The 13,723-nt window shown below is 42.8% G+C and overlaps 1 protein-coding gene across 8 annotated transcripts in view; it reads left to right on the top strand.

The window, feature by feature from the left end:
* The window catches only part of CYFIP1 (cytoplasmic FMR1 interacting protein 1), a 103,686-nt gene that overhangs the window by 55,596 nt on the left and 34,367 nt on the right, over positions 1–13,723 (top strand). For 7 of the 8 annotated variants that reach the window (XM_081583090.1, XM_081583089.1, XM_081583091.1 and 4 more), the window contains 5 exons: positions 4,885–5,051; positions 6,580–6,727; positions 7,836–7,989; positions 8,916–9,072; positions 10,167–10,263. In XM_081583090.1, the coding sequence (XP_081439216.1) occupies positions 4,885–5,051; positions 6,580–6,727; positions 7,836–7,989; positions 8,916–9,072; positions 10,167–10,263 (723 nt within the window). Of the gene's footprint in view, positions 1–4,884; positions 5,052–6,579; positions 6,728–7,464; positions 7,613–7,835; positions 7,990–8,915; positions 9,073–10,166; positions 10,264–13,723 lie in introns of all 8 variants that reach the window. The other variant, XM_081583087.1, reaches the window with a different exon arrangement.

Raw genomic sequence — 13,723 nt, 5'->3', positions numbered from 1 at the left:
TCTGTATTTTCTACTTATATAATCATATCATCTGGACATGATGACAGTCTTATTTCTCCCCCTTCTTTTTTTTTTTTTTTTTTAATCACACTGGGTAAGATCCCTACTCATTAAATAGAAGGAGACTCTAGGCATTTTTGTCTTGTTTCCCATCCCAAAGGGAAAGCTTTCAACATTTCGCCATACAATGTATTTGTTATAGGTTCCTTGTAACTACCCTTCCTCAGATCAGGGAAATTGCCTTCTATTCCATATTTGCTAAGAGATTTTATCATGGATAGATATCAGTTTTATAAAACATTTTCCATCCTTTAAGATAGTTTTATGATTCTTTTATTCTATCAGTGTGCTAGATTTACATTAATAGGGTTTTTTGGATCAAGTTTATTATTAAGCTAGCCTTGCATTCCTGTTATAAACTCAACTTGATCATGATATTTTATCCTTTTTATATATTGCAAGATACAGGTTGCTAAGATTTTTATATGGATTTTTGCATTGAAGTTCATGAGTAAGAGTGGCTTTTAATAATACTTTTTTTCTTTTAATGTTTGGTTTTAGAACACTTTTAGATTTGCAGAAAAATTGCAAAGATAGTACAGTGGATTCCCATATACCCTGTGCCCTTTTTCATTTATTACTAACATCTTATTTTAGTATTGTTATGTTTTTAATAAGCCAATGTAAATACATTATTATTAGCTAAAGCCCATGCTTTATTCACATATCCTCACTTTTTCTATAACATTCTTCCTCTGATCCAGGATCTCACATCACATGTAATCATCATGTACCCTTTGACTCTTCTGGGTCATGACACTGTCTCAGACTTTCCTTGTTTGTGATGACCGTGACAGTTTTGAGTCTTTAGACTATCCCTCAACTGGAATCTATCTGATGTTTTTTTCATGATTAAACTGGGGTTGTAGCTTTTTCAAAGGAGGAGCATAGAGCTGAAATCCCATTTTAATAACATCACATCAAAGGCCCATGTTGTCAGTGTTGTTGATTCATCGGTGCTGGTGTTGACCTTGGTCATTTGGCTGAGAGCGTGTCCAGGTGCCTCTGTTGTGAGGTTACCTGCACCAACTGCCAACACCCCCTTTCACGGGGTGCTTTTAGGGAGGAGGTTATTATGCTTAGCCCACACTTTGATAACTTTCCGTTCTAATTTTTGGGTTCTGGCTTCATGAAATGGTTGATGTCACTCCCGTCTTTTCTGTTGTCTGTTGTGGTTTGTGTAAGATGTTATTTTTTCCTTAAATGGTTTCCAGCATTTACTTGTGAAGCTTTTCTTGTGTGGGATGGCTTTGGAAACTTTCAGTTTCTTTGCTATATATACAAGTATTCAGATTTTCTATAACTTGTATCAGGTTTGGTAAGTTGTATTTTCAAAGATTTTTCTAAGAATCTTTCTAAATTTTATTATTTTTGACATAATTTTTTTATAATAAGTTTTCATCTTTTTTGGTAACAGCTTTTTCCCACATACCTACAGTTCACAGTTCACCCATTTAAAGTGTAAAATTCAGTGCTTTGAGGGGATATGGTCACAGAATTGTCTAATCACAAATTTGGAAATTTTTTTTTGTCTCAAAAAGAAACTCATACCCATTAAGAATCACCCCCGCATTTTCGCCTTCCTTCATCCCATGGCAGCTAACAATCTACAGTCTGACTCTGTAGATTTGCTTATTCTGGACATTTTACACAATATGTGATTGTGATTGGTTTCTTTTACTTAATGATATTTTCAGGGTTCCCACATAAATCAATATTTCATTCTTTTCCTTGCCAAATAATATTCCATTGTATGTATATATCATATTTTATTTATCCATATTAGCTGACAGACATTTGGGTTGTTGTACCTTTTCACTTATGGATAATGCTGCTATGAACTTGTGTGTGTAGGTTTTTGTGTGGACTTGTTTTCCTTCCTTCTGATAATACATCTAGGAGTAGAGTTTCTGGGTCATATGGTATCTCTGCCTTTAACATTTTGAAAAACTACCAGATAGTTTGCAAAATGGCAACACTTCTTTACATTTCTGCCAACAGTGCATGAGAGTCCACTCTCTCCAACTCCTTGCCAATCCCTGATGTCTGTCTTGATTCTGGCCATCCTACTAGATGTGAAGTAGTGTCTCATTGTGGTTTTGATATGAATTTTTATAACAACTAATGCTGTTGAGCATATTTTCATGTGCTTATTGACAGTTTGTGGGCTCCCCTGGTGGTGCAGTGGTAGAAGAATCTGCCTGTAAATACAGGGGACCTGGGATTGGTCCTTGGGTCAGGAAAATCCCCTAGAGGAGAAAATGACAACCCACTCCAGTATTCTTGCCTGGAGAATTCCATGGACAGAGGAGCCTGGTGGGCTATAGTCCATGGGGTCACAAAGAGTCAGACACAATTGAGTGATACAGTTGACAGTTTGTATATTTTTGGAGAATTGTCAGATCCTTTGCCCATTTTTAAATTGAATTATTTGTCTTTTTATTATTGAGTTCTTTATATATTCTAGGTACCAGTTCTTACCAGACATATGATTTGCAGCATTTTCTCCCATTTACTTTTTACTTTCTTAATGGGATCTTTTGAAGCATAAAAGTCTTTCATTTTAATAAAGTTCAGTTTTTCAATTTTTTCCTTGGTTGCTTGTGCTTTTGGTGTCATATCTTAAGAAATCACCACCTAACCCAAGTCACAAAGATTTGTCTTGTTTATTTTGTTTGTTTGTTTTGTCTTACATATTTTTAAATGTGTATGGTCCATTTTGAGTTAATTTTTTAATGCTGTGAGATAGGGTGTTATATCAGAGGTCCCCAAGACCACCTTTAGCCTAGATTTGCTAGAACTAAGTAGCTGTTTCTGTTCAAGGTTATGATTTATTATAGAGAAATGACATAGATTAAAATCAGTAAAGGGAAAAGACACCTGGTTTAAGTCCAGGAGAAGCCAGGTGCAAATTCCAGATGTCCTCCTCCTTATTGGAGCTGCAGGGAATGTGTTTAATTCCCCTGGCAGTGGTGGGTGACCACAGATGCAAAGTGTTGCCAACCAGGGAAGCTCACCTGAGCCTTGGTGTCCAGGGTTTTTATTGAGGGTCAGTAATGTTGGCGTGTAGCACAATTGCTATAGCACTCAGCTACTCAGACTGTAGACCTAGAAGAAAAACAGCTGTTTCTTATAAATCACATTGTTAACGTAAAATATCTGGTGAAACTGCTATTGAACTGGCCCAAAGCCTCAGACACATATTCTCTGGGCTGAGTATTCCAGTGGCTTAGAGTCATTTCCTAGGAGCCAGCCACAGGCCAGACTTTCCTGGGAATGTGCAGGGTTTGTTCATCCCAGGCTACTGATATGACCCGTTCCTACACAAGAGTCCAGCTTGATTCTTTTGCATGAGGCTATCTAGTTGTTTCTCAGTATTATCTGTTGGCGTCGCAAAGAGTCGGACATGACTGAGGGCACGCACATTTGTTGAAAAGATAGTATTTCCCTATCAAATTGTTTCACACCCTTGTTGAAAACAAATTGATTATAAATGTGAAGATTTATTTCTGGACTCTTAATTCTATTCTGTCAATCTGTGTGTTTATCCTGTTCCAATACAGTCTCATAATCTCTTAGTATCTCTGGGTTGTGTGATAATGTCCCCTCTTTATTCGTAATGCTTGTCTGTTTTTTTTTTTTCTTGATCAGTCTTCCTGAGCATTTGTTCATTTATAAAACAGCTTTATCTTAGTTGATCACTTTCTAGTATATGCTTGTTTTCTGTTCCATTAATTTTTGCTTTTAGATATTCGTTTCCTTCTACTTTGGGGGGGTTATTTTTATCTTTTTATAAATTAGTGATGAGTATTGTTGTTATTATATTTAGGCCAAAGCTCCAGATTTACCTTTCAGCACACCTTTCCTACATTCCATTGTTTGAATATTTTGTTACTGTTGTTCAGTCACTAAGTCGTGTCTGACTCTTTGCAACCCCATGAATTGTAGCACACCCAGCTTCTCTGTCCATCACTATCTCCCTGAGTTTCCTCAAACTCATATCCATTGAGTCAGTGATGCCATCCAACCATCTCATCCTTTGTCATCCCCTTCTTCTCTTGCCCTCAACTTTTTCCAGCATGAGGGTCTTTTCCAGTGAGTCAGCTCTTCACATCAGGTGGCCAAGATATTGGAGCTTCAGCATCAGTTCTTCCAGTGAATATTTAGGGTTGATTTCTTTTAGGATTAGATTTCCTTTAGATTGCTGTGAGCTTGAATATAGTTCAACTTCAATTGGAGAATTTGCTTTTTTAAATAGAAAATTTCGCTTTGTTTCCTCATTAGAAAAGCAGCTCGGGTTCGTTATATAAATCCTCCAAGCAAACAGAGAAAACATGCATGTGAAATGAGGACAGAATCCTGTCTCTGGTGCCATCACAAAAATGAACTTGAAGCAGTTCACTGAATTTTCTTCTGACTTTCCATGCATATCAATTCACTGTGCCATTGTTAACAGATGGGATTTGGGTTACAAACTTGTAATTTCTTTTTTATTTTCCAGATAATAACAAATTTGCTCTCCTGAATCTTTTTCCTCTTTTTTGTTTAAAGTCTTTCACAGAGAGGTGTCCCCTAGTAGATTCAGAAGCATTTTGAGTCAGTTACTAAATGCTCCTGTTAGCTCCAGGCCAAGCAGATCTGTCCCTGCCCTCAAGGCACTTGTAGTCCGATGGGGTCAGACCCAGAAACAGGGACAGCTGCAGGTACAGTAGAAAAACAGGAGGCCAGGGGAAGAGGGCCTGTGCTCAGGGGAGGCATACATCTGGCATGTGTCAGGCTCACCTGCCACCCTCCACACACTGAAGATCATATGTCCTCCTGCAGGTGATTGCCATGATCAAAGGCTTGCAGGTGCTGATGGGCAGGATGGAGAGTGTGTTCAACCATGCCATCCGCCACACTGTCTACGCTGCTCTACAGGACTTCTCCCAGGTCACCCTCAGGGAGCCACTCAGGCAGGCCATCAAGAAGAAGAAGAATGTCATCCAGAGGTCAGCCTGCTGCACACACCTCCCTCCACAATCATCCACAACTGAAGGATCAGCTTAGGTTTGAGCAACTGTAGAGTTACATTTTTATAAATATGCTCAATACACTTATGTTCAACCTCCAGACGCCTGTTTGGTGAATTTCCTCTAAATGTAAAGTAATGGGTCCAGTTATTAACCTGAACAACCCACAATAAGTCAGATACAAAGGTCTAAGCAGTCCAGAGACCTAGGAACAAAGGTTTGGTTATCTCAGACCTGGGTGTGTCTCAAAATCTGTGTGACAATTCTGCTTACCAGGACTGTAGGGACACACAACTCAGCATCTCATCTCCCATTTCAAAGTTTATTATCTTCAGTATTTTTGCTTCTATTCCTATGGCCTGTCCTACAAATTAATCATAAACCTCATACATATTGCAGTGATCCTACAGCAATCTTAAGCTGCTGCTAAGTCACCTCAGTCATGTCTGACTCTGTGCGACCCCATAGGTGGCAGCCCAGCAGGCTCTGCTGTCCCTGGGATTCTCCAGGCAAGAACACTGGAGTGGGTTGCCATTTCCTTCTCCAATGCATGAAAGTGAAAAGTGAAAGTGAAGTCGCTCAGTTGTGTCCGACTCTTAGCGACCCCATGGACTGCAGCCTACCAGGCTCCTCCATCCATGGGATTTTCCAGGCAAGAGTACTGGAGTGGGGTGCCATTGCCTTCTCCTTAAGCTAGGTTTCTATTAATGCTTAGCATTTTAGATAAAGTCGTCTTTCAGAGATGTTTGTTTAATATGAAGCTCAGAGGGGCTCACATGGATAGTGATTTCATTTCGTTGCTTTATAGTTGATATAATTGTCACCTGGTATTGTATGACTTTAGCACTAATAAGATCTTATTACACTGTCAGGCTTCCTAGTTTTTGTTCTCTCACCTGGAGGGCTTAGTGAAAATTTTTGTGTTTTCAGTGAGCCTCAGTATTGCTGCAAGGAGCCTCACTACTACTGTGTGGGAAATGTGCAGTGTAGCCTAGCTCAAGGTGATTAGAGTGGGCTTGTGGGTGTGTCTGCCCTGAACGTGGCGCCTGTGGGGGACTGTATATGGTGGATCCCTGTTGGAAGTAGCAGCATCCGGATGTCCAAATGAGGTAGGGACAGAGTCCCCAGGATTGTGTTGGTGACCATATTCAAATGAGAAAATGGGATATATCTCAAGAAGGTTGTTTGAGCTCTGAGAGGATGTTTGGGGCCTGTCTTCTTGCTGCCCTTAGCATGACTCAGTATTTAAGAAATCAGACACCACTTCTGGGCTAATTGATGCAAAATGCAAGCACATTAGATTTTCTGAGGGTGGTAACGTCCCCAAGAAAATGGTCTATTTTGAAAGTTTAATGTTGAACTGTCTCATTACCACGTCCTCCCACTGCCCCCAAGGGAATTCATGTGTCAGAGTTGGCTGTGGGTTAAGTTAGGAGATACTGTGATTGTAAAAGTGCTGAGGAAGTCAACACTTTGTCCTACCCTAACATCTTGACTGGTGGTTTAGTGTCCTGCAGGCCATCAGGAAGACTGTGTGTGACTGGGAGACAGGGCATGAGCCCTTCAACGACCCAGCCCTACGGGGCGAGAAGGACCCAAAGAGTGGCTTCGACATTAAAGTGCCACGGCGCGCTGTAGGACCCTCCAGCACCCAGGTTCTCGTTCCTTGCTCTACTGAGTGGGGTGACCGTGAGCTGGGGAATTGGTGGGAGGCTGGGAGTGAAATGACCTCACCGTGGTCAAGTACAGTCTGGGTCTTTTTTGCTCCTTTATTTCTTGTCCAAGTGAATCTAGGGTATAGACACCCCATGATTCCCAGGTTTGGTCATTTGCATGCAGAACTTAATTTGACTGCATCAACTTCTATCCCCAAAATGTGGGTGCAAGCCTATGTGTCCATATTTACACTGTGTTTCCTGGTGGGTGTTTAAATGTGTGGTTTTAATTTTTATGTAGGGTCTAAAAAATGATTATTCCTAAGATAAAATTTTTGGAAATTTGAAAACGTAGCTTTGCTATATCCCTGGTCTTCAGCTACCACTGCTGGTCTTTCTTCTGGCACACTCAGCTCCCTCCTGCCCCTTCACGCAGCTTTCCTCTGATCATCACATCTGATTTAATTGCCCTCTGCTTTTTCCCCTCTTGTTTTGGAACTTTGTTCTCATCAGCTCTGTGTTGTGGGCTTTTAGAATCTCTTCTGTCAGCCTTTCAGAGAATTGCCAGCAGAGCATGTTGCTGGCTCTGTATGAAATCTTGGGGTACTTGGGAGGAGGGTGAGGGTGCTGTCTAGGGCCTGTCCCTCCCATCTGCCAGCATGCACATCCCTGCTCATCCGCGTGCGTCCCTGCCCCGTGCCCCAGTGACTAACGCTCTCCTGTCTGTCCATGTTTAGCTGTACCTGGTGCGCACCATGGTGGAGTCCTTGAGCTCTGCCGAGCTGCTCAGGCAGCTCAAGTCTGTGGGCGCGGAAAGACTCTTGCATGTGGTTAACGCGTTTCTGAGGCAGTCCTACGTCTATCCGCCCCTTTTAACCTTTGGTGGTAAGGCATCATTTGTTTTTCTTGTTAACGTTGATGACATGAGGCTCTGCTCTGAGTTCTTTGTCCCAAGCAGCAACGACTTGGCCATGTGGACTGGTGTTGCCCCTGCAAGGAGCCAGCGCAGTGTCAGCGGGGCAGTGCTTCTCCTGGTTTATCTGTGTTTGTTGTAACTAATGTGCCATGTATATTTTCTCCCCTACAAATGTTTCCTTGGATAATGCAGCTTTACATGGTGAGAACCATGCTAGAGTCCCTCATTGCAGACAAAAGTGGTTCCAAGAAAACCTTGAGAAGTAGCCTTGAGGGGCCTACCATATTGGACATAGAAAAATTTCATCGCGAGTCATTCTTCTACACCCACTTGATAAATTTCAGTGGTAAGACCTACTGCTGACCAGTGTCTGCTCCAGCATATTCTAACACCACTAACACTGTCTAGAAAGCTCCTGCCTAGCTGGCTGCCCCTGCTGTGGTCCCTTCGTCCTCCCAGGCAGTGACACATGTTGTAACCCTCATGGCATTTCCTCACCTGTTGCTTTAAATGCATGGCTGGCCAGGGACTTTCTCCATGTGGCATGGCCCTTAGAAGGGTGAGGCCCATCGGTCTGGGGCTGGCCCAGTGACCTGGATACAAAGTCTTTGTAACCTACACTGGGTCAGCAACTCAGGCCAGTGTAACTGTCACCTGGCTTCAGATCCAGGTGGTGATAAATACTGGAAACCACTCCAAGGCTAAGTGTCGAAAGGAGCAGGTGACCTGAGGGGCACATTGCACGTCCCATCCTGGGGTGACCATGGTGCATGCTGATGCCCTTGGTCTTCATGGAGCTATACATGTTTATTTCTGTGCTGTAGCCTTTATTCAGTGTGCGAAGCCTCTATCTTGGCTGCAAGTGCTATAGGTTTATAGTAATAGTTAGGCTTTTGTTTTTCTCTTCATAAAAGGACGGAAACATTTTTTTTCCAATCTGTTTTGCATTAGATAGACATGCACTAAGTATACATACAATACTGTGTCTGTATCCTAAGTAAGAAAAATCCTGTCAGAAGGTGCACAGTGTTAACCGTGTCCTGTTGCTGGGCGTTGCTGGGCTTGTGGTGCTGGACGCTGACTTTCCTGTTTGTGAATGAGAATCAGCGCATCCAAGTGGCTTTGTCTGTGGCCACACTGTGTGCAAGGCACATAGTCATGTCCACTCGCCAAGGCCCAGGGCTGAGAGCCTGGCACGCGCCCCCTTTCACCACCCTGTGGAGTCTTTTCTGCTTACAGAAGATTAATGTGGTGTCTTTTGAATCCTTTAAGAGACGCTCCAGCAGTGCTGTGACCTTTCGCAATTGTGGTTCCGAGAGTTCTTTCTGGAGTTGACAATGGGCAGAAGGATCCAATTCCCCATTGAGATGTCCATGCCCTGGATCCTGACAGACCACATCTTGGAAACCAAAGAGGCATCGATGATGGAGTAAGTGTTCTGGAGGCCTGTCCCAGCCTCCTGTCCACGATGTCTGAAGTCCTTGATGGTGTTTGGGAGATGGAGGTAGGGCCGATTGTTCTAAGTGCTTCATTTGAAGTCATAATTCTTGGGGTGAGACTTCAGAGATCAATACAAGGAACAGGTGTCTTGGCTTTGGATTGAAATCTGGTGCCCAAGCAATAAAACTGATTAATAAGTTCTCTGTGTCCAGTTGCCAGCAAGGTCCTGGGAACTTGGTGAGGGGAAAGGTAGCCTGACCTCTAGTGTGGCATGGCCTCAGACCCAGATGGATTTGGGAGAGGAAATGTTTAGTGTGAGGCTCAGGGTCAGGGCTGGGGGTCAGAGACTATGAAGGGGTCAGAAAATATGAAATCCATGGAGGGAAAGTAATCGCAAACAGGGTACCGTCTGGTGAGCAGATGGGGTCCCCACCCAGCAGTCCTCCCTGTCTTCCTGGCCTGTGCGCACCAGGAGAGCAGCCTTCCTTCCCTCTGCAGCAGCAGTGGCATCTATTCCACAACATTAGAGGTCTTGATGAGCGTGTATGCTTTCTGAGGGCGTGTTGGGCCTGCTGCTCATGTGACTCAAGCCCGCAATGAGACCTTACCTCTGCAGACTGCTAGCTATCACCTTTCGTCCAGGGCAAGAAGGGGTTTAGCCACCCCAGATTTGCTCTTGGTCAGTTATGGGGCCTGGGACCTTTGTATGTTTTTCTTTTTAGGTCAGGCAGTTTATTCTTAAAAATAAGAAAGTGACTCATTCTTGTGGTTATTAAAAAATTGCAAATTGGCATGACAGTCTTTGAAACACAATAAGTGAGAAGATGAAGTGGCAGGAGGCCGTCATGGATCTGCCAGGTGCCCTGGGTGTGGCTGAACCATGCATGTCCTGCCAAAAGCCCAGCCTGCCTGATGGGGCTGTTTTGCCAGGGCACTTACAGGAACCAAATTTGGCATCTGAAGTAAGAAATTATTTTTCCTCATGAGAAAGGAGAACAGTGTTACATTTCTGGTGGAGGGGAGGGTGTGAAAGCCAAGAAAGCCCATGTGGGCAGCCGGGCTGACCTGTCTACCTTTCTGCAGGTACGTCCTCTACTCACTGGACCTATACAACGATAGCGCCCACTACGCCCTCACCAGGTTCAACAAGCAGTTTCTCTATGATGAAATCGAGGCGGAGGTAAGGGCCCAGGCACTTTTAACAGACTTTCTTTAATTTCCTTTTTCCTCTGAATATTAGAGGAAGCAAACTTTCTTTTTAATACAAAGAGATTTAAACAATGGAATGAACTTTGAAATAAACATTTTGGGATGAACCCTTCTATCAGTACTTTTTTCTATGCATCCATGCAGGACGATTGGGGTCTTCAAACCAGCTTCAAACTACCCGTCAGCTGTTGGGTGACATTTTTTTCACATGATCCCATGTCTCACATGACCCCATGTCGTAAGCACCACATATCTTGCCTGTTTTCTTGCATGAACACAGTCTAGAACAGGGGCATTGTATGAAATAGATGGACTGAACCAATCTCTATTTTATTTCTCTAGTTTTAGCTCTTTATTTTTTACTCATTATAAATAATGCTTTAATGAACTTCCTTGCATGTAACTTTTTAGTTGTGTTGGGTTATTCTTGAGGAAAAATTCCTACAAGTAGAATTTTTAAGTCTGTGTACATACAGCTAAGGAGATAAATCTTATTTTCTAGCTCAAGATATAAGAGAATTTAACCTTAACAGATTACATTATACATATGGGTCTCATTCCCCATTGTTGTTGTTCAGTTGTTTAGTTGTGTCTGACTTTTTGTGACCCCATGAACTGTAGTACGCCAAGCTTTCCTGTCCTTCACTATCTCCTGCAGTTTGCTTAAACTCATGTCCATTGAGTCAGTGATGCCATCCAACCATCTCATCCTCTGTTGACCCCTTCTCCTCCTGCCCTCAATCTTTCCCAGCGTCAGGGTTTTTTCCAATGAGTTGGCTCTACACATCAGGTAGCCAACGTATTAGAACTTCAGCTTCAGCATCAGTCCTTCCAGTGAATATTCAGGGTTGATTTCCTTTAGGATTGATTGGTCTGATCTCTTTGCAGTCCAGTGGACTCTCAAGAGTCTTCTCCAACACCACAGTTCGAAAGCGTCCATCTTTCAGCGCTCAGCCTTCTGTATGGCCCAACTGTCACATCCACACATGACTACGGAAAAACTGTCCCTTTGACTCTACAGACCTTTGTCGGCAAAGTGATGACTCGGCCTTTTAATACACTGTGATTGTCATAGTTTTTTTCCGAGGAGCAAACGTCTTTTAATTTCATGGCTACAGTCACTGTCCGCAGTGATTTTGGAGCCCAAGAAAATAAAGTCTGTCACTGTTTCCATTGTTTCCCCATCTATTTGCTGTGAAGTGATTGGACTCGGTGCCATGATCTTAGTTTTTTGAATGTTGAGTTTTAAGCCAGCTTTTTCACTCTCCGTTTTCACCTTCATCAAGAGGCTCTTTAGTTCCTCCTTGCTTTCTGCCATCAAGGTGGTATCATTTGCATATCTGAGGTTATTGATTTTCCCGGCCATCTTGATTCCAGCTTGTGCTTCATCTAGCAGGCATTTTGCATGATGTATTCTGCATATAAGTTAAATAACCAGGATGACAATATATAGCCTTGACATACTCCTTTCCCAGTTTTGAACCAGTCCATTGTTTCATGTCTGGTTCTAACTGTTGCTTCTTGACCTGCATACAGATTTCTCAGGAGGCAGGTAAGTTGGTCTGGTATTTCCATCTTTTTAAGAATTTCCACAGTTGGTGGTGATCCACACAGTCAAAGGCTTTACCATAGTTAGTGAAGCAGAAGTAGATGTTTTTCTGGAATTCTCTTGCTTTTTCTATGATTCAGAGAATGTTGGCAATTTAATCTCTGGTTCCTCTGCCTTTTCTAAATCCAGCTTGAATATCTGGAAGTTCTTGGTTCACATACTGTTGAAGCCAAACTTGGAGAATTTTGAGCATTACTTTGCTAACGTGTGGGATGAGTGCAATTGTGCAGTAGTTTGAACATTCTCTGGCATCACCCTTCTTTGGGATTGGAATGAAAGCTAACATTTTCCAGTCCTGTGGGCACTGCTGAGTTTTCCAAATTTGCTACATATTGAATGCAGCACTTTTACAGCATCATCTTTTAGGATTTGAAATAGCTCAGCTGGAATTCCATCACCTCCACTAGTTTTGTTTGTAGTAATGCTTACTAAGGCCCACTTGACATCACACTCCAGGATATCTGGCTCTAGATGCTTGATCACACCTATTTGTAAGGCCTCCTCACACAACCATTTTGCCTTATTGCATTTCTGTTTCTTGGGAATGGTTTTGATCACCGCCTCTTGAACAATGTCACAAACCTCTGTCCATAGTTCTTCAGGCACTCTGTCAGCTCTAATCTCTTGAATCTATTTGTCACTGCTACTGTATAATCATAAGGGATTTGTTTTAGCTCATGCCAGAATGGCCTCATTCCCTATATCCTCACGAAAACCACAGGAAACACTTCTTCAAGGAGATGTTCTGGATTCCCTGGTAAGGCAGGGTCGGCTGGGGAGAGAGACCCATGGGTCCTGGGGCAGCTCCACTATGAGCACAGGGTGTCCTCATCACAGTTTGGGGATATGAGCTAATCCCATTTGCAAGTGAGAATACAGTCTTGAGGGTTAAGTCCCAGAACTGTCCACCTTGCATCTCCTGACTAATCTTGGCAGCCCAGGAGAGGCCATGGGCAGATGCCCTTGGGACATACATCCTGGAGACAGGGGTATACCCCCTCAGTTCTGTTCAGTTCAGTTGCTCAGTCGTGTCTGACTCTTTGCAACCCTATGAACCACAGCACGGCAGGCCTCCCTGTCTATCACCAACTGCTGGAGCCTACCCAAACCCATGTCCATTGAGTCGGTGATGCCATCCAACCATCTCATCCTCTGTCATCCCCTTCTCCTCTGCCTTCAATCTTTCTCAGCATCAGGATGTTTTCAAATGAGTCAGCTCTCCGCATCAGGTGGCCAAAGTTATTGGAGTTTCAGCTTCAACATCAGTCCTTCCAATACACCCAGGACTGATCTCTTTTAGGATGGACTGCTTGGATCTCCTTGCAGTCCAAGGGACTCTCAAGAGTCTTCTCCAACACCACAGTTCAAAAGCATCAATTCTTTGGTGCTCAGCTTTCTTTGTAGTCTAACTCTCACATCCATACATGACTACTGGAAAAACCATAGCCTTGACTGTACCCCTTGGAGGAGCCCAAATGCAGTGCACATTAGCCCCCTGGGAATACATGATAAAGAGAGACTTTTTAATATTTCTTTATATTTAGGAGAATTGGAGTATTTTTTTCCATCATTAAGAAAGGTTCTGACATAATTTTCAGTGGTAATGTGGTGGTCACTCCTGGTCACACTGAAATGGATTTAATCTGCTAACGTTGGATGGTAAAGTTGTATCCTTTCTCAAGAGAACCTCTTTTAGTTGCCTAAACAAAGGGTTGAGATTTTGTGGAAGGGTTGAGGTTTTGTGATTTTAGGGTTTTTTTTATCCCTAGAACGAACTTATAAACAGGAAGTTTGTACCTTTTGACAACCTTCACCCATTTAT

This window comes from Giraffa tippelskirchi, chromosome 3, assembly GCF_054371585.1.
Source record: "Giraffa tippelskirchi isolate mGirTip1 chromosome 3, T2T-mGirTip1v1.2.pri, whole genome shotgun sequence".
Classification (NCBI taxonomy): Eukaryota; Metazoa; Chordata; class Mammalia; order Artiodactyla; family Giraffidae; genus Giraffa; species Giraffa tippelskirchi.
This window is presented reverse-complemented; position numbering and strand designations above follow the sequence as displayed.